The sequence below is a fragment of the Sphaerodactylus townsendi genome, linkage group LG02, assembly GCF_021028975.2.
Source record: "Sphaerodactylus townsendi isolate TG3544 linkage group LG02, MPM_Stown_v2.3, whole genome shotgun sequence".
NCBI lineage: Eukaryota > Metazoa > Chordata > Lepidosauria > Squamata > Sphaerodactylidae > Sphaerodactylus > Sphaerodactylus townsendi.
In genome coordinates, this window is record NC_059426.1 from 53,631,157 (window position 1) to 53,654,572 (window position 23,416).

Genomic DNA, 23,416 nt, shown 5'->3' on the forward strand with positions numbered 1-23,416 from the left:
CAGGTTTGTAGCTTGGTGATACTGCTGGATAAACAGGTGGTAGTGGTGGCCAGGGATGCCTTTTTGTGGTGGCAGGAGTTCTTGTCTTGTAACATCTAGATTACTGCAATGCACTCTACATCAGGTTGCCCTTGAAGTTGAAGGTACAGAATGATGTGGCCAGAATGTTGACTGGAGTGAGTCATACAGCCCATATCAGTGTTGCCTTTTTCCATCTACTCTGGATCCAAATTTGGTTCTGGGCCTAATTCAAATTGCTGGTGTTTACCTTTGCAGCTTTATATGGCTTTGGGCCAGTGTGTATTAAGGACTCCCATATGAAACTACCCATCCATTCCTGCTTAGAACATGACCAACATCTGAGGCTAGATGTGTGACCTTGGAAAAAAAAACTTGTTTCTTGTAGCACTGAAACTTTGGATTTCCCTTCCTAGGAAGATATGACTGTTCCCTCTATCCTTGGTCCTTTCTGCACAGGTGAAATACAGTGACCTAGGGATGGCAAAAACACCGTCCCTGGGCTGCTGTTCGCACAGGAGGCACTGCCGCATCTCAGCAGCACCGTCCTGGCTACCTGGGAGTGGTGTGAAGGTGCCACTTTTAACCTTTGCAAAGTGCTGTCTTCCTGTCGGTGTGGTGTGAACAGCACCAGCGGGAGGACGCCACTTTTCCCCTCCCCTCCTCATCCCATCCAGCGTCACTCTGGAGGGCTGCAGAGACCCGCCCACGCTGCCCAGGAGGTCGGAGGGCAGCTTGAGCAGATCCCTGCAACCCTCCAGAGCAATGCTGGATGGGACTGTAAGTGGAGGGGGGCGACCGGAGACAGCTCCATATGGAGCCGCCTCTCTGGCTGAGGGGGAAGTCGGCTCTTGTCTTTTGCCAGTGGGTAATGACCTTTTTGTTAGGTTTGGTGTTCCCCAACTAACTGTTATTGACCCCTCTTCCTGCTCGTGTTGTTATGCGTGTTTTGTGTTTATATGTTTTACTTAATTGCTTAAATATTTCAAATATATTTACATTTTAAAATGCTGTTTTAATGTCTTGATGATTTAATGTTTTAATTGTTTGATGTTTGCTGCCTTGTATGGAAAGACAGCATAGAGCAGGAGTAGATATAACATCTCAAGAACAAAGAAAGAGACATCATGAAGTCTAATAGTTCTAGTAACCTAGCCAGCCAGAACAGAATGAACTGAGAGTGGTTTCTCCCATGCATCTTGATTGGACCTTGGATCCCCAAGCTGCCCAAAGTGAGGAGAATGTTTTCATGCTGGAAATTTATTCAATGGACTTATTCAGTGCCAAGTTTCAAACCTATGAAAAAGGTGACCTCCCCAACTTTCTTGCTTTATCCAGACTTGATGTGTCTTGTTCCACTCAATAGGGTTTATTTTTGTGCTGTTTTGTCTTATGCAAACTGGTGGAATAGGAAAGTAGTCTATCAGCAACTGCATGGTTCATCTGGACTGGATATGGTGGCATTTCCTCTTCATTTTTATGAATGCAATTATACTGTTGCATGTTCTTTTCTTGCTGCCAATCTACCATATATTATAGTTAATAATCTTGAGAGTTTATTATAAAATGACTTGGAAGTCAAGAAAGCATCATAAGGGGAGCTCAGCAATTTCTATCAATTCTGTTTCCAATGAAACAATTACAGATAGCAATTAACTATAGTATTTATTTTATTTGTTTTGTTTAACATAATTTGTGTTATCTTTGTGTATATCTTTCTCCCAATTGGGATCCAAATGGCTTACATTATTCTCACCTTTTTATCCTCATAACATCCTTGTGAGGCTGATTACGTGGAAAGTGTGTGTGACTGGGCCCAGATCACCCAACAAGCTTCCATGACAAAGTAGGGATTTGAATCTGGATCTCCCAGATCCTTCTCAAAAAGTTTAACTACTACAGAATACATCAGCATCTGCTCATGAACCAGATTTAAATTAAGCCCATGGCATATAAGATGTAGCTTAATGACAAAGTCACACTATTGATTTAAAGTTATGTTGAAATGGGTGAAGGTGGTACTGAACTCTGTGTGTATGTGAGAGAGAGAGAGAGACTTTCCATTCAATTCATTACTCGTTTCTAATAAAACAAACTGTGACTTGGGGCATATGATCCAACAGCAGAAGGTGTTCAGTGTTACTATTTTCTGGGTTGTCTTCACCACCTTCCTTTCTGACATGTTCAAGTTTGCTCCCGAGCTTGCAGGACCCATATGAACGAATAGCCATGTAAATTGTAAGGCTGCAGTGGGGAGGAGCAAGGGGGCATAATCACCCTTTCTGTGTGTTATGTCAGTAGAGCTCCACTTACAGAGGAAGGAGAAGGAAGCAATATTATCTTGCCACTCTCCACTGTAATCTCCTGATGCATGTAACTATAAGTTTATGGAGATCTTGCAGCCCTGAAAATAAACTTTCATGGGGTTGGAAAAGACTGCCATAAGGGGCAAGGTGATGACAGGATCCTTGCAGATATGATTCATGAAATCTATAAAGTGAAAGGTAATTTTTTTCATTTTCATTTCATAAGAAAGACTACATTGCTGAAGATGTAATTTAAATTATACACGTGGATAAAAAAGAAGTCGCTGCACTGAACAAACTGAACTTAACTGTATGTTTCATTTTCCAAAAGAGGTCAAAAAAGCTTGATGGTGGAATATTAATTTTATCAAACAAATCCCTAACCTCCAAATAAAGTATGTTAACTTTAAATAGCAGAACCAGTTTGAATACCTTAATTAATTATGCTTACTTTTACCCCTTTAACCCTTGGTACAAGTTGATATCCCTACTTGAGAAAACTGTACATAAAGGAAGATTGGCTTAATCATTATGAAGCAATAAGTTCTGTGTTCTTTAAGGGGAAATATATACTTTCTTAGTAATAATACAGATTACAGAATAAATTAGCTGAATATGATTGTGCAAAGTCACGAGAAATAGTCTAATTTCCCAATCATTGGACTATATTTTATCCAGAATGATATTCTAGTAGTGCTTACTTTCTGAGTAAGATAGATGTGAATGAAAATATTCAGTGACAGTTTTATTCAGCTTCACTCCTTGTTCTTCATTCCAAAGAATCTACGTAGTAAACCTCTGTATGAAGACAAAAACAAACTTCAACTTAAAGCTATACCCATGCCTTTGAAATGAATTCAGAGCAGAACTAGATGTTATAGCAACATGAGTCGGAACACGGGTGTCCAACCTGACTGAAAGTCACACATATGAACTGGGTAGCATTCCACTGCTCTAATGGAGCACAGTAAAGAGAGAGAAGAGACTTCAAGTTTCCCACCTGTGCTGTTTTCACAAGCAGAAATGGTCACGGGGGGATCTATTTGCCCCTTTCTCTGGCTACTCATAGACAGTGTCCCAACTTGTATCACATGTAATGACTAGTTTGGCTCTGAACTTCAGATTGACACATGGCTATGGTTAGCTGGCCGGGCATGTTTTCCAAAATCTCCATATTGAAGTTATATTGAACAGGGAGATTTCAGAACAGAGCTTTTATAAATACCCCAAAAGAGAAACCTTTATTTGAAAATTAATTAAAGGCTATAACACTGAGTGTCTATTAACTATTTGTATTACTGGATTTGTTGATAATTTATCAAAGTTTACATTGTAAAAAAGATAATTCCCATAATTCCCATAATTTTGGAATTAGTGTTTCTTTGGAGATATTCCAAAACAGTAGTGATCTTACATTGCAATCCATGCAGAGTTACTCTGGTAACATTTTTATTTCAATTGACCTTGGCCCGTTCTGCACAGGCCAAAGAAGCGGCTGTGCCTCAGGACAGCTTGCAAGGTGCCAAAGCCCCGAAGCAGCGGCGACCCATGGAGGCACCTCTGCATAGAGGCACCACTTTTTCAGCTTCCCCACTTACCTTCCACCCCTGTGAGCTCCGAAGGAATGGAGAAGTATGCCCACGCTGCCCTCCAATCCCTGGGGGTCGAAGAGCAGTGGGGGCATGCCTCATTGTCCCTGCGAAGTGAAGGAAAAACCAGGGGTGCCTAAAAGCCTAAAAGCGGCACCTCCACCCTGGTGCCGTTTGCACAGCGCCAGCTGGGAAACACTGTTTCCCAAAAAACTCTGTGTTTTTACCGTTCCTCGGGCACTGTTGTTGGCAGAAACACTGCATCATATTGCAGTGTTAGTTGGATCACAGTTCTGTGGATGTGACACATGATAGTATTGTTTCTGTCAGGTCACAGAGATATCAATTTAAAAAATCCTCTTTCTATATATGGAAATGGGTAAAAAGATCTTGTGTTCTACAACAGTTTTATGTAGACCCACCAAGGTGCAGTATTTTTTTTTTGTTATATAAACAGAACAGAAAAAAGGAAAGAGTAAATCAAAACAAATGTTTTATATTGGAATTTTATATTGGAGAACTAAGTGAAAAACAAGGAAATTGTACATATATTATACAATAATCTAATAATCATCATTTAAAAATAATATAAATAATATAATTTCCATTTATTGGTGTCTTATTCATAAAGTTTATTATTTTTGTCACTATGCATATTCAGCTAATTTGCCTTCCCAATCTTCTCATCTTGGACATTCTTCTGCTTTGCATTTTGCTGTAAGAATAACTCCATTCATTATTATCATGTATCAGATCAGTGATTCTAAGGTTTTTGGATTTTTTGGCAAAATGCTTAACTAATTTAATTTTAAAAATATTAAAAATATTCTGAATTTCTATATGCACTTCTTTTCATTTTTTAAAACTTTTCTAAATGTCCACCACATACAGTAAAAGGTACCATCTACTCCTTTCCATTTCCAACATTTTTCTTTTTAGTTCTTTTCCTTTTTCTCAATATTTTTTGCTGTGATATACCACCTAAGAAACATCTTGTCCTTTTTTTCTTAATATTTGGCTGACTGTCAAATATCATAATGTTTCCCATTGTTGGAAAGATATTTCTTCCTCAAAATTTTGCATCCATTTAACCATACATGTTTTCTCCTGTTCTGTTTATCATATTGAAGTATTAGCTTATACATTTGTCCTAATAAATGTTCTTTTTTTCTACATTATTAACTTTTTCAAATTTTGTCAGTCCCCTTATTGTTCCTTTTGCTGTATGAATGTCCTTTCTTAATCTTGAAACTATTTGAAATTAGAGTAGCTGTTGTAGTTCCGTATCTTCATCCTTTATTGTTTGTCAAGATTTAATTTCTCCTTGGATGTTTATCATATTTCCATCTGTCATAAAATCATTACTATTCCTCATATTCTTGTTATAATAAGTCTCTATGGGAGACATTAGTGGGCATATTGGAAGACTCCCCCCCCCCCCAAATTCTAAATAGTCTATCTACAATTACATGCATTACATTTTGCACTCTATATATACAGTTGTGTAAACCTTCTTCTAGATCTGCTGTTTCTAATTTTATTACCTTTTGGTCTGTGTTTATAATCCAGCACACAATGCAGCCCAAACCAGCTGCTTGATAATATACTTTAATATTAGGTATTGCTAGTTCTCTCTTTTTTTCCAGTTTGTAAAATGATAATTCTGATTCTTGATTTTTTGCTGTTCCATATGAACTTGATTATCTGTCTCTGCCATTCCTTCAAGGTTTTTTCTTCTGTGTATATTGGTAACACCTGATTTTTTTTTAAAAAAATGATAATACATTCATATTTATTGTGGAGATTGTGAAGGGCCTTGTATACTTAAGAGGAAAATAGTTTTGAAACCTGTATTTTATGGGCTTGGGCTGGGACAACAGCCTAGGATTGTGCTGCAAATATCAGTTACCACATCCTTTTACATGTAATCCTGTGGTGGTAGTACATATCTTTACAAACTGGAGCAACAAATCTTAACTTTAAATGTATGCTGAGCTCTGAACTTACCAGGTCTGAGTGGGAAAGAGATCATGGGAATGTAACAATTGGAAAACCTTTTGTATGAGGAAAAACAAAAGAGATTGGGACTTTGCAGTTTACAAAAAAAGGTGACTAACAGTGCAGTGCATGGGTGGGGAGTTGAATGGAGTCTTGGAAGTGGCGCAAAGAAGTGCTGTCATGGGTGCCCATTCTGCTGGCCTAAGTGGCAAATGTATCAGTGGAGGAATAATAAGCCGGCAGCAAGGTGTGCGTAACTGCACAAACAGTGTAACTGTGCCATGCCTGAACCTGGAAGCTTCTTATGTGCTGATGCTCCTCCACTGTGGGAGCTTGCACTGGTGCAAGTGACAGTGGTCCAGGGAATTCCTGGGAGTGGAGCTAACATCAGTCAACTTCCACAGGTCTGGAAACATTCCCTAGGTCACCTAGTGACCTACTCTACATTTTAGTGTGTTGTAGGCCATGGGACAGCAATAGCGATTTTCAGGTTGGCTGGGAAGTTTTTTTTAGTTTTTTATGCTCCCCATGTTGAACTCTTAGGAGGCAGCACAATGGCAGCACTGTCATCAGCTGCTGTGGATCTCTCCCCCCTCGTCATTATTTGTGCAGTAATGGGTGCACAGTAATGGGTGTAAAATTAGGCATGATATGGAGAAAATGGACAATCTTTTTCTAAGTCTTGAGTCACCCAATGAAGTTGATAAGCAGTAGGTTCAGGACAGGCAAAAGAAAATACCATTTCACTCAATAATTAATTAAATTGTGGAACTCATTGCCAATGGAGGTAATGATGGCCTTCAATGCAATGGATGTATAGATGGCTATGGAATAAATGGTTTAAAGAGGGAATTAGATGTATAAGACATTTATTCTTTCTGTTTGCATTCAAATAAATTGAAATAATTATTGTACTTGATTAGAAGTAGACATCAATAATTAATTATTGGAGACATCCTAACAAACATTAACTACACAATGTTCTTTCATTGTAGAGTATATGTTTGCAAAATTATTTTGCAAAGTTATTATAAGCATGTATACCGGTAGTTTTATCCATCCATTCTCTTTCTCCACTGAATACATTAAGAAATAGCCCTCTATGCCAACTGTATCCAAGTCAAACAAATTGATATTTGAGTTCAGCCAACCAAGAAGCTAGAACACATTTCTCTGTCTTCAAATGCAAAATGTAGTTTCTATTCACTGTTTCTGGAAATGTTACTTGGTAACATTTGCTGTTGTTTGCTGTAGTGAAATCCTGTTGTTATGAATTAATGTATCATTGAAGTTTGGATAGACAATTTTGTATGGAGAGAAGGTGAACATTAAGTATATCTGCTGTAGAATGTGCAGTTGTTCTATAGTATCACCTAGCTTTCATGATGCCTGTCTACACAATTATACCACTTCCCCTTACCAAACTATACAACAGGAATTCAGTGGAGACGTTTGCAAAAGGACAGTGCTATGGCCCTGGCTTTATCTTTCTCTGAACTGTCCATCAGGGAACCAAAATACATAACTCAGCCATGGTGTATGCATTTATTTGTATTCCTTATAAATAAATGAGTTCATTTTTTTGTTTCCCAATAGCATAAACCTTTGTATTGAATTCATTGACAAATGTTGCAGCGTTTGGGACTCTTTAGTTTGGAGAGGAGATGGCTGAGGGGGGGATATGATTGAAGTCTATAAAATTATGCATGGGGTAGAAAATGTTGACAGAGATAATTTTTTCTCTCTTTCTCACAATACTAGAACCAGGGGGCATTCATTGAAAATGCTGGGGGGAAGAATTAGGACTAATAAAAGGAAACACTTCTTCACGCAACATGTGATTGGTGTTTGGAATCTGCTGCCACAGGAGGTGGTGATGGCCACTAACCTGGATAGCTTTAAAAGGTGCTTGGACAGATTTATGGAGGAGAAGTCTATTTATGGCTACCAATCTTGATCCTCTCTGATCTGAGATTGCAAATGCCTTAACAGTCCAGGTGCTCGGGAGCAACAGCTGCAGAAGGCCATTGCTTTCACATCCTGCATGTGAGCTCCCAAAGGCACCTGGTGGGCCACTGCAAGTAGCAGAGAGCTGGACTAGATGGACTCTGGTCTGAACCAGCTGGCTTGTTCTTATGTTCTTATGTTTGCTTTCTACAATCATGATATTAACTGAAATTCTTTTGGCTATGTACTTGGTACCCCATATATAAAACCTTTCTTCAACAAGAGAGTTTTACATAAAGCCTTTTTTTCATCTTAGACTCAGGTGAGAAAGAAAGAAATATTTCCTTTTCTATGTAAATGTGGTTAACCTTTGAATATACTTGATCATTACCATTTTTGGATTTTTTTTCTGGCAGCAGTCAGCCTTGACTGTCAATCAGTGCTCAAAAACTCACTCTAAATGTACAAAAGTTGTTTTTTTAAAAATGGTTTGCCTAACAATATTGACGTTTCTTAATAGTCAGCATCAGCAGATAGGAGAGTACTATATCTCAGGGTGAACACTGCACAGAAGTACCTAGATGTAAAGCAATACCTACACTGGGATGATCAAGGTACCAAAATAAGGGCAGATTCATATAACAGTTTTTTGAGACACAATTGTTAGTATGCAATAACATTCTCTGCAGTAAAATGGCCTTGGAAGAAAATCCTATAGTAATATAGCTGTCATTTCTATAAATATATTTACAAATATATATATTTACAAATAGTTTGCAACCAGAAGCTTTTGCTTTCAGTATGAGTGACTCTGCACAGGCCAAATATAATGGATTCAGACCCTTATTAAAAGTGTTATTGGGGAGAAGTTCCCACAAAACTCGCCCCCTGCCCCAAAATGCTTCTTACCCATTCAGAGGCGTACCAGCCCAAAATGGCACCTGGGGCATGACCGACTCGCCACGCCCCCTGCCCATCTCCCCACACCCCCTTCCCCTCATATCCCACTTATGGGAGCTTAGTGGCGGGCACCTGAGGAGGGTGCTGCAGCTGCAGCTGGCCTCCCTGTCAGCAGGGAGGCCAGAGAGGGCAGGAGCCAGTGTCAGGCACCCACCGGCTGGGCTCAGTGGCAGGTGGCTCAGGTGGATGCTGTGGCTTTAGCCGGCCTCCCTGTGATGCTGGCACAGGCTGGGGCTAAGTGTGGGGCATGCCAGCTCAGCCGGGTGGCCCCCCTGTCCTGTATTGGCTCTTCAGTGACCATGGCCCCAGCACACTGGCCAGGAAGAAGAGCCTGGGTGAGGCCAGCTGGAAAGGAGAGCTTGGTGAGGCCAGGGAGCCAGGGAACCTTCCCATGGTGGCGGCGCTTGCAGGGGAGGTCGCATCGGCGAGCAGCAAGCCCTGCAGTGCCCCTCCTCCCCACAGCCCTGATGAGCCATCCAGAGGATCTGGGTTGGGCAGGCCCTGCTGGGAGGTGGCCAGGGGTAGGGCCGCACTGGCAAGTTGGGAAGCCAAGAGGGCGGGCCCTACGGGAGTGAGGCCGGATTGGCCAGAATGGCTGCAGGAAGGGATAAAGAAGGGCTTGGTAGTATATGTTAAGTGCATCTGTGAGAAGTGCTGGTCTCCATGCTGCAGGAGAGGCCTGGATCCAGCAGGTGCCTGATGCCCCCCAACATAACTAAATGGTGAGCACCTGGGGATGTGACACCAGATGTTCCCATGTGTAGTATGCCCTGCACCCATTACATTTGCCTGAACCCGGGTTAAATGAAAGTGGCTAAATCAGCAACTTTTTCTCTTCAACCTGGGTCGCAGGCACTTTCTGCTTGCCTGTACAAACTACAGCAACCAGGAAGTGTTCTATTCCCACTCTCTTCTGCCCACAATTATGGTGGATTCCCCAGGCAGCCTTTATTAGAGTGGATCTCTAATATTTTTAGAGTGGATTCTCTAATATTATTAGAGTGGATTCTCATGTAGTGCCAGTAAGTGGATCCCAGCAATCCTGGCTGGCCCCTACACCTGCCAAATAAACAGTGGCACAGGCAACATGGGTTCATTTAACCCGTTAGTATTGCCTGTGTAGAATCAGGCTGTGCGCCCAAGAATAAGTGCTGGTATTATTTGTCAGTCAGTATGATAGAACAGAATAAAAAAGTTGCTGCTGCTGCTGTTATTTTATTATTATTATTATTATTATTATTATTATTATTATTATTATTATTATTATTATTATTATTATTATTATTATACACATAACAACACAGCACAAGTGTCTGGAATTCATCTCTGAATATCGAGTCCTTCCCAAGGACCTAGGATATTAGAGGTATTTGCGTAGAATGTGTGCAGTTCCTAGAAGTGCTGCTTTCTGCAGCATGTGGACTGATGTTCTGTCCAAGTTTAAGGCTCTTCCAGATGTTTTTTCAAGATTTCCTCTTGGGATTCCCTCCTAGAGCACCCGGGACTACTAGTGGGATTACTGTTAAGTTCTTTTTCTTCCACAATCGTTCAACTTCAATTTTTAGTTCCTTGTATTGTGTGATCTTGGCCAGCTCTTTGTCCTCTACTCCTGCTAGGTCAACTTTGGGCACAGCAACATCTATGATCCAAACATGTTTTTTCTCTATCACTGTTATGTCTGGGGTGTTGTGTGCCAGGTGTCTGTCTGTTTGTATTCTAAAGTCCCAGAGTATTTTTGCTTCTTCATTTTCTGTGGTCTTCTCTGGCTTTATTATTATTATTATTATTATTATTATTATTATTATTATTATTATTATTATTATTATTATTATTATTTATTTATTTATTTATTTATTTATTTATTTATTTATTTAACTTTTATACCGCCCTCCCCCGAAGGGCTCAGGGCGGTTCACAACATAACTATATAAATACAATTAAATATATAAACAAATTCCATGCATCTTAATACCCCTCCCCGTTAAAATACAGCGCTCAATTACCACATTATTATATTACAAAAGACAACAGATGGCGTCCAACAGTTTAAAACTCCCCTAAGGGGGGACAGCAGGGCTTGCGATGTCAGAACAAGGGGGGGGGCATGTTTTTAATTATGGCTGCTATGTTATGTGTCCTATCAGAACTTTGACTATACTGTTTAAATGTTATATTTTTCTTTGTTTTTGAATGTACAAAAGGACCAGTGATGTGCCTATGTATATTTGGCTGTTTGTGTGGAACAGGATATTTTTATCATCTGTAATTTCTCATTCCATAATCTGTCATTTAAATCTCCATGGAATTTTTGAGTCATGTAAAAGAATTTTGATGTACAAAGCACATTTAACATACATTTTAATAATGATGAAATATAAAACGCTCAGAACATTCTTTTTTTACAATTGAAATATGTTTAGATAATTATGGTGTATTAAATGTTCATATTGTTCTTTTTAAGCTTTACAGTTTATTATATTTGAATATTTCCATTTAATACTTTTTACCCATATGAAGTTATATTTTTACCCACACAAAATTCTCTTCAGTTGAATAGAAACTACTATTTCTTACAGAAATTTCCATTCTGTGAAATCTGCTTTATAATTGCCTATTTGAGAAGAATTTGAAACAAAGTACCCAAATGAAACATTTTTCTCTGGCACTTGCAAGTTTAAAAGAATAAGTATTCACAAGTCCCATCTCTATGTAATGATAAGCAAAAAGAAATATAAAACTATATAATGAACAAATATCTGAAATAACTTAGAGATTTCAGTTGTAAATCTCTTCTAATAAAAAGTTAGCAGTATCCAACCTCCAGCCTATGAAATCCTCTTCTAACTTGTGAGGCTTGATGGGGTAGGGGAGACAGGGGAAATAGTGTCTTACTGGTGGCATGATGTAACTTCCAGGAAATATGAGAAGTTATGCCTAGGATTTGGGCAAAAGTCTGTGACTTTGCACAGCATCATATAATCCATTTTCAGGTTTCTTTATCTTTGACATTAAAACCAAGACTGATGTGATGAAGATCACAAAGTTCCATCTGTAAGATGTAAAATATGTGCTCTGATTCAGATCAAAGACATGCAGCAAGAGGAAACAGAATTTAATACTTACAACTCCTGTTCAGTTTTACTAATCAAAAACAGACTTATACTGTTGTCAGTGTTTGAAAGGAAAAATGGTACTAAAAGCTTGGCAAACCCCATTTGATTAGTAGATATTAGAAGACTGAATCACCTTCTCCTTTTCCATGTAAGAAAAGAAATTAAAAATTCATTATTTTTAAAAGCAGTTTATATAGACAAAACAATTTTTTAGGTAGAACAGAGTACTCACTGATCACACTCAGACTATAGTCTCCTGGGCAGAAATATCATAGCAATACTAATTGTAAGTTTATTTTCACATTCTGTTTTGAACGATGACATCTATATTTTATTTCATAGTGGCTATATATCTGTGTAAAATCCAGATAAAACACAAAAATGCTTCTTATTTGTAGGACTGGAATTTCATTAGCATGATGTTATGGTTATACTTCGTTGCTGTAATGGGTGATTTGCTGTTGTGTGGATTTCGTAATCATTTTTTTTCACCATTATAGTTTGAGATCTTTTTGTTGATTAAATAATAATGCTATGTTATTATGCTATGTCAGTTTTGTTGATACAAGTAGCTTTTTGGCATACACAAACGTGTTTAGAATTGCAGTCTAGGGAAGGTCTGTGACAATATTTATTTAAATATTTATTATACAGAAAAAGCCTCTTTTATTGAGCAAGCTCCAATAACTAGCATTGCTTGGAAGACAAACTTTCTTCTCTCAGCCATTATATCTCTATGGCCGTTTCTGCACGGGCGGAATATGGCGGCCTGGGGACAGCAAAAACGCCGTCCCCAAGCCGCCATTCGCACAGGGGGCGCAGCGAGCGAACGGCAGCGAGCGAACGGCAGCGGCTTCAAGACGGGGCGCCCCCCCACTCCCTCCCGGCACTTACCTTGTCCCTGGGCCTCCGGCTCGTCACCGAGGCCTGGGGACATGCCCCCCTGCCCTGCGCCGCTGGAGCAGGCGTGCAGGGCCGGGGGGCGTGTCCCCAGGCCTCGGCGACGTGCCGGAGGCCTGGGGACACGCCGGGTCGGCCGGGCGCCGGTGCTCCGTGGTGCCGGTGTCCCGGCTCTTTCCAGGACCGTCCATGCGGAAGGTCCCAGCGTCGTCGGGTTGGCGCGAAATGCGCCGACCTAGCCGCTTCCGTCTCCGTGCGGAAACGGCCTATGACTTTGGTAGGCAAACATCCCACTACTACCTCTCAAGCCAACAACCCTGATGGCTTCAACTATTTCTGGGCTTCTGACAACTAATTCTGTCATCTGATATCATCCTGGGTGACTCTTCTTCCCTCAATTTACCTTGAGCTGTCAGGTTAGCTCTGCCAGAGGTCTATTTGTCTAATCTACAGGATGACTCCATGGTTGGGCAAAGTTCACTGTATAGATTCTCTGGATTGATTTTGATTCTGTTTGGCTTGGCTTGGGACGTTGATTTTTGATTCTACTGAGATTTCTTGGTTCTGCAATGGTCCTGTTGTGTTTGTTCTTTCATGGAAGGCATAATTTCAGCAGTGATTGCTGCTTGCATGCATGGCTTTTGCCAGAAGCAGCTTAGAGGGGTTTTTCCCTCCTCCATCCCTTCCGTATGAAATAATGGAAGATGGCTGGGGGGACCCTCTTGACAAGCTCATAGAATTGGACCTCTTTGTCTAATCCACTCTAAATTTGGGGATTATTTAAAGGACAGACCCCTGCATTCTTTTGATCTCTGTACCTTTAAAACAATCCCCCCCAAGCCACTTGGAAATGGCAAACCACCTCTGAACATCTCTTGTGTTGAAAATCCAATGGGGTCATTGTAAGTGAGCTGTGACTTGATGACAAAAAAGCATACCCTTTTAAAAATGCCAGCTGAATGTTATCCTGAAGAATATATTTGAAACATGCTAGTATCAATAATATCTTCAACAGCTTACATAAGCACAGAGTGATTCTTCTTCTCTGCCATGATCACTAAAGAGGTAGTTAATCATTGAGCATAAATACCAGGAGATAGTATCAGGAAAGGCCTTGATCTCTATTCCTTCTTGGCTGGCCTTCAAGGGAACTGGTTGGTAACTGTATGAGACAGAATGCTGGACTAGATGGACCATTCTGTTGCAGCAAGATACCTGCTCTGTCAGTGTCTACATATATACGTATTTTATATCACAACTGCACATGGGAGGTGTGATAACTCTTCAGTTTTGATTTTAGCTATATACAAGATATCTCATACATGAATATTAATATGAATGTATATTTTTCTAAGACATATAATTAAGGAACTATTTTATCTTTTTTTTAAATCCCTCTAGGAACTTGGAAGCAACAGCCCACCACAGAGGAATTGGAAGGGAATAGCTATTGCACTGCTGGTGATTCTAGTTGTATGCTCACTCATCACAATGTCCGTAATTCTTTTAACTCCAGGTAGGATTGCTATTGTTATTACAAACTGCACAGTCATACCTGAATTATTAGTTAGTTCCAAACTTCCATGAAAAAAACAAATTTTCCCCAGTATCCTGTTTTCTCCCCAGTTGCTCCATGTGTACCCTGAAGATTAGAAGACTCACCCATCAGAACAGTATTCCATGCTGAGTACATATGTGTGTGGCAGGATGGGTCTGTATCAAGATGGGAAAGACGTTTTAAATCACTACACACAGTCACTCTTGCTTGTTCTGAGGGCACTACACATGTACAGGGAGACAGTTTTGACCAACTGTCACTTCCTGTAGTTATTCTGGAGTGTCTCCACACTGCTCAGTATGGGAACATTGGGGGGCTGGTTTGGGAAGGCTGGAAAGATCTGTAAACTTATGCCATTTACAGGAGCATGGATCCTGCTGTATTTGTTTTGTTTAGCGTTTAGTATTTTACTGCAAATTATACTCTTATGAATGAAATATTTCTGTCCCATGTTTAAATTAAAGAAACAGCATGGTTAGAGTGCCAGCACAGGATCTATCAAACATATGTTCAAGTCTCCATTTCACCATGGAACAGTTGCACACCGGTTCACCATGGGGCAGTTGCACACAGGTATCCCAGCCTCATAGGGCTTTTATGAGAATAAAATGGAGAATGGGAGAATGTTGTAAGCTAATTTGGGTTCCGATTGGGGGAAAAGGCAGGTTATAAATTAAATAAATATATAAAATAAAGAATATAAAATTTAAACGTAAGTTTCTTTATATTTATAATATTGTTCTATGTATAAACTTGGCATCTGTTTAGGACAATAAAGTTTGAAAACACTGTCACACAATGAAGATACTAAGGTCCACAAAATATTGAAGTAACTTAATAATAAAACAAAATTCAGTTACTTGTGCTTATTTTTGCTAAATCTTTGAGACAATGATCTCCCAAGAAAAGGGCAGGAGAAGGGCAATACAAACCCACACAGTGGCCCATTACCCACAGCTGGTTCTGTCCCACCCTTGCCCTGCTCTGGTGAAAAAATCATGTCAGAAGTGTTCTGCTTTCTACAGGGAAAGCAAGAAGTACATGTGGGGCAAGAAGAAGCGTGTCACCACAAGAAATCTTGCTCCAACATGCTTCCTCTCTCGTTGCACTGCAGGGAGGAGTGCATTGGCACAAGATTTTTGCCCTGATTCACTCCAGCTTCTATCTCACATCAGCTGACCCCATGGCCAGTGTGATTTAGATATCCACAGATCAGAGGCATGTTTGGGAATTAGATATGAAGATGTCCCTCCTTGTTTTCATTTTAGATAGATATTTGATTTAATGTTTAGTGAATTTTAAATTAATTTCAAATATACAGGATTTTAATACAGCTGTATTATATAATAGAGCTGTATTATATAATTGGAACAGAGCACCAGCAGTTTTTGCAGTGGTTCACTGGAGAACTACCACCATACACTGCTCAGTGTTACTGAATGTGGAATCAACCTGATGTTTTTACTGGAGGTAGAGACATGGGTGATTTCCTCACTGACGACTGGGATAGTCACTCGAAATATCCAGGTTCCCTCGAGATCTTTACTCACAGCCAAACAATGGAACACAGATCAGTCCCTTTTCTGGCGCTCCCCCCCTTATCACGGGATTTTCCTGGGCCTGCTTGTATATGCACCTTTTTGAAAAAAACTCTCCAATGGGAGCTAATAGGAGATGGGGGCTACATATTTGAGGGTCCATAACTTTGCCCCCCCCCCCAAGAACAAAACTTCAGCAAACCTGGGTGGTATCATCAGGAGAGTCTCCTACTGATTCCACTCAGGTTTTGTGATGTTTGGTCCAGGGGGTCCAAAGCTATGGACTCCCAAAGGTGGTGTCCCATCCCCCATTGTTCCCAACGGGAGCTAATAGGAGATGGGGGCTACACATTTGAGGGTCTATACCTTTAGCCCCCATGAACCAAACTTCACCAAACCTGGGTGGTATCATCAGGAGGGCCTCCTAAAAATACTCTGAAATTTTGGTGCTGCTAGCTTAACAGTTGCACCCCTGACAGCAGACACCCCCCCCCCAGGGGAAGGCCTAGATGTTTTCACTAGAAACATGCTGCACTATGTTGGAACCTGGATGAAAAGGTGCCAATTCTTTTGAAACTTGGTTGTATCTAGATTAAATTTTCAGTGGGAATTAAGCCATGGAATAAGCCTTTGACTCAGTGCTAAAGCAACAGTTTTGCATGAAAAAGATTCTGGGTTGAGTTCCCAGAAACTTCAGTTAAAAAGATGGATTGGGTAGGAGGTGATGTAGAAGAAGAAGAAGAGTTTGGATTTATATCCCCCCTTTCTCTCCTGTAGGAGACTCAAAGGAGTTTACAATCTCCTAGCCCTTCCCCGCTCACAACAAACACCCTGTGAGGTAGGTGGGGGTGAGAGAGCTCCAAGAAGCTGTGACTAGCCCAAGGTCACCCAGCTGGCGTGTGTGGGAGTGTACAGGCTAATCTGAATTCCCCAGATAAGCCTCCACAGCTCAGGCGGCAGAGCAGAGAATCAAACCCGGTTCCTCCAGATTAGATACATGAGCTCTTAACCTCCTATGCCACTGCTGCTCCATGTACATAATTTCTGCTGATATCCTGGAAAATTGTTGTCAAAGTAGATAATCCTGACATTGACAGACCAGTCTTCTGATCCTGTGTGAGGTAGTTTCGCATGCTATCTGCTTCAGCACTGAGTAAGGTACATGGCTGTTAACTGGCTAGTAGTTCCTAGTGTAGGCATAAGAGATATTGTCAATTTTCTGTACCAAGCACTTCAATCCATTCAACAGCCAAAGGTCTGAACAAAGCTAAAATTGTATTCCTTGTGCCTTTACTACTGTCTCATGCTATCCTCTGGTAAAGTTACTAGGTTTTCTCCCTCAGTTCACTTACACTCAGAAGTGGAATTTAGTATCCGATACAAACTGTATAAGAGTTCACTGGGACAGACCAATAATATTATAAGGAGTAACATATTGCTAAGATCTATTGTAGTTAAAATGTTAGGAATGAGAACAGAGATTCATTAATAGAGTGGAATGTAGAAAGGCGGAAGAGTTATGCAATCTGAAGGCTCTTAAGCCAAAAGATGTGGATTTGGTGGAAATATTTGGAAAAGATAAAAAAGACAGCTGGGGTGTACCTCCCAGGGAAACATATGGTGTCAAATGTCCCCAGGCAGCAGTCATTTAGACACGGGGGGGGGGGAATCACCCCCACTTCCTTCTTCCTTTCCCCCGGCCCAGGTCCATACACTGAGTTCTATAATGTGATGGTGAAGTAGGCTCCAACAGACCTATTCTTGATCCCTCCAGTCTCCCTGGCAGGTCCTGGCAGGAACTGCCTCCCCCTCCCAAAGAGCCAATCTGCATGTCCGTGCACTTGCCAACTCTCCTCCCTCTCCAGGACTTGTCTCAGAGGAGCAGGAGCTGAGAGCAGTGCCTAGAGCCATCCTTGAGCCAGCCCAGCTGTCGACAGGACTTGATATGGAGGAGGGAGCTTCCCGTATAAATGCGGACCCAACCGCGGAGGACAAGGCGGGCCTCTGAATGCCCTGCACATGTCTGGTCCTTCCAACAGCCCTGCCATGTAGGCCAATAGTCGGCCACCACTGGAGGTTGCTGGGATGAGATGAGATGTGGAGAGGCCCGGTTTGAGTACAGCTCTCGGTAGCGGGACCCATGCCAGGGCATCCCCAGGGGCAGGTGTGCCTGCTGCCGAGGCGGAGCGGCCTAGGAGGGCTGGAGAGTGGCCAGAGCTGGCGGCATCCCACCTCTGTGCCCCTTAGTTGCCTGCTGCCATGCTGGCCAAGCTCTGTAGCCAGTATGGAGGAGGGTGGGGAGGGATATGCTAGCCATTCTTTCCTTGCTTTCTTCCTCCCTTGAAGGCATCTGAAGTCCATGTGCCCATGGCCTGCCTGCCCCTGCTCTGCCTCCAGCCAGACACTTTTGCCTGCCTGCCTCCTGCTGGATCACCCCCCCCACACACACACACACCGTTGCTGACTGGGTCCCAGGCGGCTTTCTGCCTGTTCCCCATGGAGCTCCCCACAGAGCCCATCAAGGTGCAGATGTCTCTTCTCTATGCTGCTCATGTCTGGCTCCCCCTACTTAGTGCTGGCCTTGCAGGAGGGCTATGCCACAGAGCTCCTGGATGGCAGCACTCAAGCAGACAGGACCACACCTGACCTTGATGGACATGGGGGGCTGTGGGGTAGAGAATGCCTGCTGATGGGGCTGACAATGCAGGGAATGTCTCCCTGTGAAATCTGGCATGTGGTGTACACCCACAGCCACTCTTTTCCCGGCAACCTCAATCTCTTTCCAGGGGTGGATTTGATTGTGGGCACCAACCTCAGCCGGCGTGATGTCTGCTACCTCCCCACTGGACTGCACCAGGGCCTTCCCCACCCACTGGAACAGCAGTGGCATAGGAGGTTAAGAGCTTGTGTATCTAATCTGGAGGAACCGGGTTTGATTCCCAGCTCTGCCGCCTGAGCTGTGGAGGCTTATCTGGGGAATTCAGATTAGCCTGTACACTCCCACACACGCTGTAAAGATCTCAGTGCTGCTGAATCTCTTCACAGCCGTTTGGCCTTGACTGAGTTCCCTGGCACGGGCGACGGGCCAGAATCCGCAGCAACCACACTGTTAGAGGGCTTATCTCATAACGTGAGATGAGAATTCCGTTCCCATGAGAATGGGACTGGAGACACCGGGAGGGGGATGGGACAAGGGGGTTATATTCTGTAGTTTAAGCGGGAGTCCCCATTCCAGTCATGCCGTGTGTATGAGCTTTCTAAGATGTCTGAATAAATGGTCTTTCAACCAAAAGCCTTTTATTTCTGCCTCGTTGGAATTCCTTACATTATGACTGGAATCCATCTTTATTTTTCTTTTTAACACTCAGTGGATCTCTGGTGTTTTAACATGCAGAGATTGAATATTCCTGAAACTGTGGAAGGCGCGGTAGCCCCCATAGAGGGTTCCGAGCCTTCCCTTCCTGATTCTGAGGAACCAGTGGGGGAACGGGTCTCGCTGGTGACTCTCTCCCGTCCTCGTCCCAGCATGAGTCTTCCCCTACTTCGTTGGGATGAGGGATGCGGATGTGACCATGTGGATTTGCATGAGTCGTTTGGGGCGCTGTCTATGGATCGAGCGCCTGTGGATCGGATCTCTACCCGTTTCCGTGTGGATTACAAACCCCAGATGCAACCTGTTTCGGAAGAGATGGGTCTGACTACACTTCATGCAGCCACCCAGGAGTCAATTGAACGATTCCTTGACTCATACTTCGATGATGCTCCCAAGGATCCCCAGTGGCATAGCACCGGGGCCCGTCCCAAGTCCACAGTCGAAACCGGGACGTTGACGAGATCAGGATCGGTGATCGGGAGGGGTTTCCGTGCCGGTTCCCAATCCGGATTTCCAGCCCCCGGGCCTGTAGCAGTTGATGTGCCAGAGGCGCCCCATGGAGCCGTCGGAGCCGTCGGAGGACTGGAGGAGTTACCATCCGGAGAGGAGGAATCCGAAGAAGACCTGACTCCCCATCCAGATTTATTTCCCCTCCCGTCCAAAGAAAGTTGGGACGATGAAGTGGCCAGACTGTGCGATGCTAAAGAGGCATGGGACCGGGAACGCAGACTCTGGGAGGAGGAACGCGAACAGCTGCAAAAGATCGTGGAATGCCTGCAAAGGGACCGAGAACAACAAGCGCCAAAGGCGTCCAACTCGAGCTGAACTGGCCAAAGAAGCGTGCTAGTAACGGCAGTATCAGCAGAACTTATCGGTCCATGACAAGGTCTTGGATCACTCCAAGCTGGATCTGGAACGCCAGCGCGAAAGCATTAGGGCCATCCAAACGCAGAGCGAGTTGACGGCGGCCATTCAACGTGATGAACAAGCAAAACTGGATCGTGAAAAAATGGCCTTACATGCGCATCAAGATGCCTTAACTCGCAAAGAAAGAGAATTGGCTGCCTTGGAGCAAGAGCTGAAGAGGCAGCGGGATACGATGGCAAGAACCCGGGCCGGAGCTTACACCTTTACCAGAGCGCCTACCACCGCTCCCCCTGCCATGGGGTCGATGCTGCAAGGTCCTACTTCAATCCCAGCTGCCTCCTTTCTCGCCGGAGGAACGACGGTGCAGGGTCCCGCTCTACCTCCTCAACCGGTGGTAACTCAGCCGGCCCCTGCTCTCCCAGCCCCACCGCCCCTGCCGTTGCAACCACAGCCCCAGCGGGCTCCAAGAGCTGTTGAAAGGGGATATTATAGGCCCCCCATCCCTGCCCGTTTCGACGGGACCGCCTCTAAACTCCCCTACTTCATCCTGCAACTGGACGCACATATGGAGGAATTTGATGATTTGTATCGTTCTGAACGTGAAAAGATACGGGACATCGGGTCCGTCTTGGATGGGGTGGCTGCTGACAGGTTTGTGACTCTTTATGAATTGCAGGCTGATGATACTCGCACAGTGGCCGGATTTCTCCAAGCCTTACGTGCCCGTTTCCAAGATCTGGATGCTGAAAACGAAGCCATTCGTACCATAAAGTCCATTCAGCAGGGCAACCGTTCTTTTGCTGAATTTGCCCGTGAATTTCGTGCGGCGGCTACTAAACTTCCTCCTGACTGGCCTGAACGCATGAAATGTGAATACTTCTTCGAGGCTATGAATACCAAACTTCGGGAGACAGTTCTCCTCATCCGCATCCCGTGCACCGTCGCTGAGTGGATCAATCTGGGATCACAAGTAGCAGCCCGTCTAGAGTACGCTCGTGCCGGGGGATGCCCACGTCCGAAAACCACCACGGTTGCCCCAACAACTCGCAAACCAAGCCCAGCCGTCTCCACGGAGACCACATCTGACCGCCGCCGTCGTTTGGGACTATGCCTCTATTGCGGTGGTCCTGGCCATCTGGCTGCCAACTGCCCCAAAAAACAGAAGCCCGCCGTTCCGGTCTCACGCACCCCCTCTGCCAAGCCTCCACGGAAGTCTGGGCCTCCCCCCCAGGCTCGTCCAAAGCCGCCATCGAGGAGGACTTCGAGGAGGGGGAAGTGGCGGTTTGCCTATCTTCGGCGCCCATGGACATGGGTCCTACTCCAGATTCGGTGAGTGAAGGCAGCGCGCCCAATACTATTCAAGCCTCTTTAGCCAACCCCGCCAAGCATACACGTATTATAGCCTCCGCCCTCGTTGATTCTGGTTGCTCCCACTGTTTAATGCGGCCGCAGGTAGCTGAGGAACTTGGCTTAGACCGAATTCCCCTAGTGAAGCCCATTCCGTTTACTCAAATGGATGGCAGCCCACTTGGAGCGGAAGGCCCGGCCCGATTCAAAACGCAACCTGTTTTGCTCCGTTGCGCTGACCATTGGGAAAAAATTAGTTTCGTTCTTGCTCCAGTGGCCAAACACTCCATTGTCTTGGGCATGCCATGGTTGTTATTACATGAGCCAAATATTATTTGGAAAGAGCGAATTCTAGAATTTACTGACCCCCCCTGCGGGGAGCACATGAAGTGGGGGGAAAACCCGCCTCCAAATGACATTGAACCGCTGGCTTCCACCGCCTTACACACGTCGGTGACTTCTAATCCCACCGATATCCCACAAGCTTATAAAGATCTGGCCAGGGTGTTTCAGGAGCAAGAATGCGATCAGTTGCCCCCTCATAGGGATACCGATTGCAAAATCATTTTGCAGCCTGGAGCTCAACTGCCCAAGGGTAGAATTTATCGCATGAGCCCCACAGAAGAAAAGGAGCTCCGTGCTTTCTTGGATAAGAATCTGGCTCGCGGATTCATACGACGAGCCACCAAACACACCCATGCCGCCCCTGTTCTGTTTGTAAAGAAAAAAGATGGCTCCTTGAGACTTTGTACTGATTACCGTGGATTAAATGCTGTTTCCATGTCCAATAAATATCCTTTGCCCTTAATCAAAGACCTCTTAGATGCACTGGGCAAGGGCCGGATTTTTACTAAGTTGGATTTAAGAGAGGCCTATTACAGGGTCAGAATTGCGGAAGGCTAGGAACATTTAACAGCGTTTAATACTAAATTTGGACAATATGAATACTTAATAATGCCATTCGGTTTGGCTGGAGCCCCCGGAGCTTTTATGGCCCTAATCAATGAGGTTTTGCAAGATTTATTATATAAAGGGGTGGTCGTGTACTTAGATGATGTCTTGATTTATTCACAAACTATGGAAGAGCATGAAGCCCTGGTTCGAGAGGTGTTACAACGTTTACTTGACAACTCTCTCTTCGCGAAATTGTCAAAGTGTTGTTTTCATTAGTCCTCCTTACAATATTTAGGCTATCGGATCTCACCGGACGGCTTAAAATGGATCCTGCAAAAGTAGACGCTGTACTTCAATGGCGGCCCCTACCAACAGAAAAGAATTGCAATCCTTCCTTGGTTTTGCCAATTTCTATCGTGATTTTATACCCCAATTTGCTAAACTGGCCCTTCCGGGCTCACAGATCTCTGGTACGCACCAAAGCGCAAGGATTCACAGGCTGCTAAGCCCGGGGCTCGCCCTCCCTTGGTCTCAGTGAATGTCAATCGGCATTCCAGCATCTGAAAATCAGCTTTCACTACCGAACTCCATTCTGAAACACCCGACCCCGACCTTCCTTTTCAGTAGTTCACGTGGATGCATCGGGACAGGCGCTCGGCGCAGCCACTCTTGCATGCAAATAAAGATGGTAAACTGGTGCCGTGGTGCTTACTTCTTATCCAAAAAAAAAGTTTTCTGGCCCTGAGCTCAACTTCGGACCGTAGAGAGATAAAGAGATTGCTGTTATCAAGGTGGCGCTATGCGTACCTGGCGTGCCAACACTGGCTTGAGTGGGCCAAACACCCTTCCAAGTTTGGTCCGGATCATAAAAATTTGGCCGCCCTCTCTTACCCCCTCAAAATGTCCGCGAAGCAGCTACGTTGGGCTATTGGATTTTTCTCCCGCCTTCTCACTTCACCGTCCATTTTTTCCCCTGGAAAAAACCAATAAACTTGGTTGATGCGCTTC

At 43.6% G+C, this 23,416-nt stretch overlaps 1 protein-coding gene across 2 annotated transcripts in view; it reads left to right on the forward strand.

Moving 5' to 3' along the window:
- The window catches only part of DPP10 (dipeptidyl peptidase like 10), a 709,371-nt gene that overhangs the window by 410,538 nt on the left and 275,417 nt on the right, over positions 1 to 23,416 (forward strand). For both annotated transcript variants that reach the window (XM_048483325.1, XM_048483324.1), the window contains exon 2: positions 14,233 to 14,347. In XM_048483325.1, coding sequence (XP_048339282.1) covers positions 14,233 to 14,347 — 115 coding nt within the window. The remainder of the gene's footprint in view (positions 1 to 14,232; positions 14,348 to 23,416) is intronic.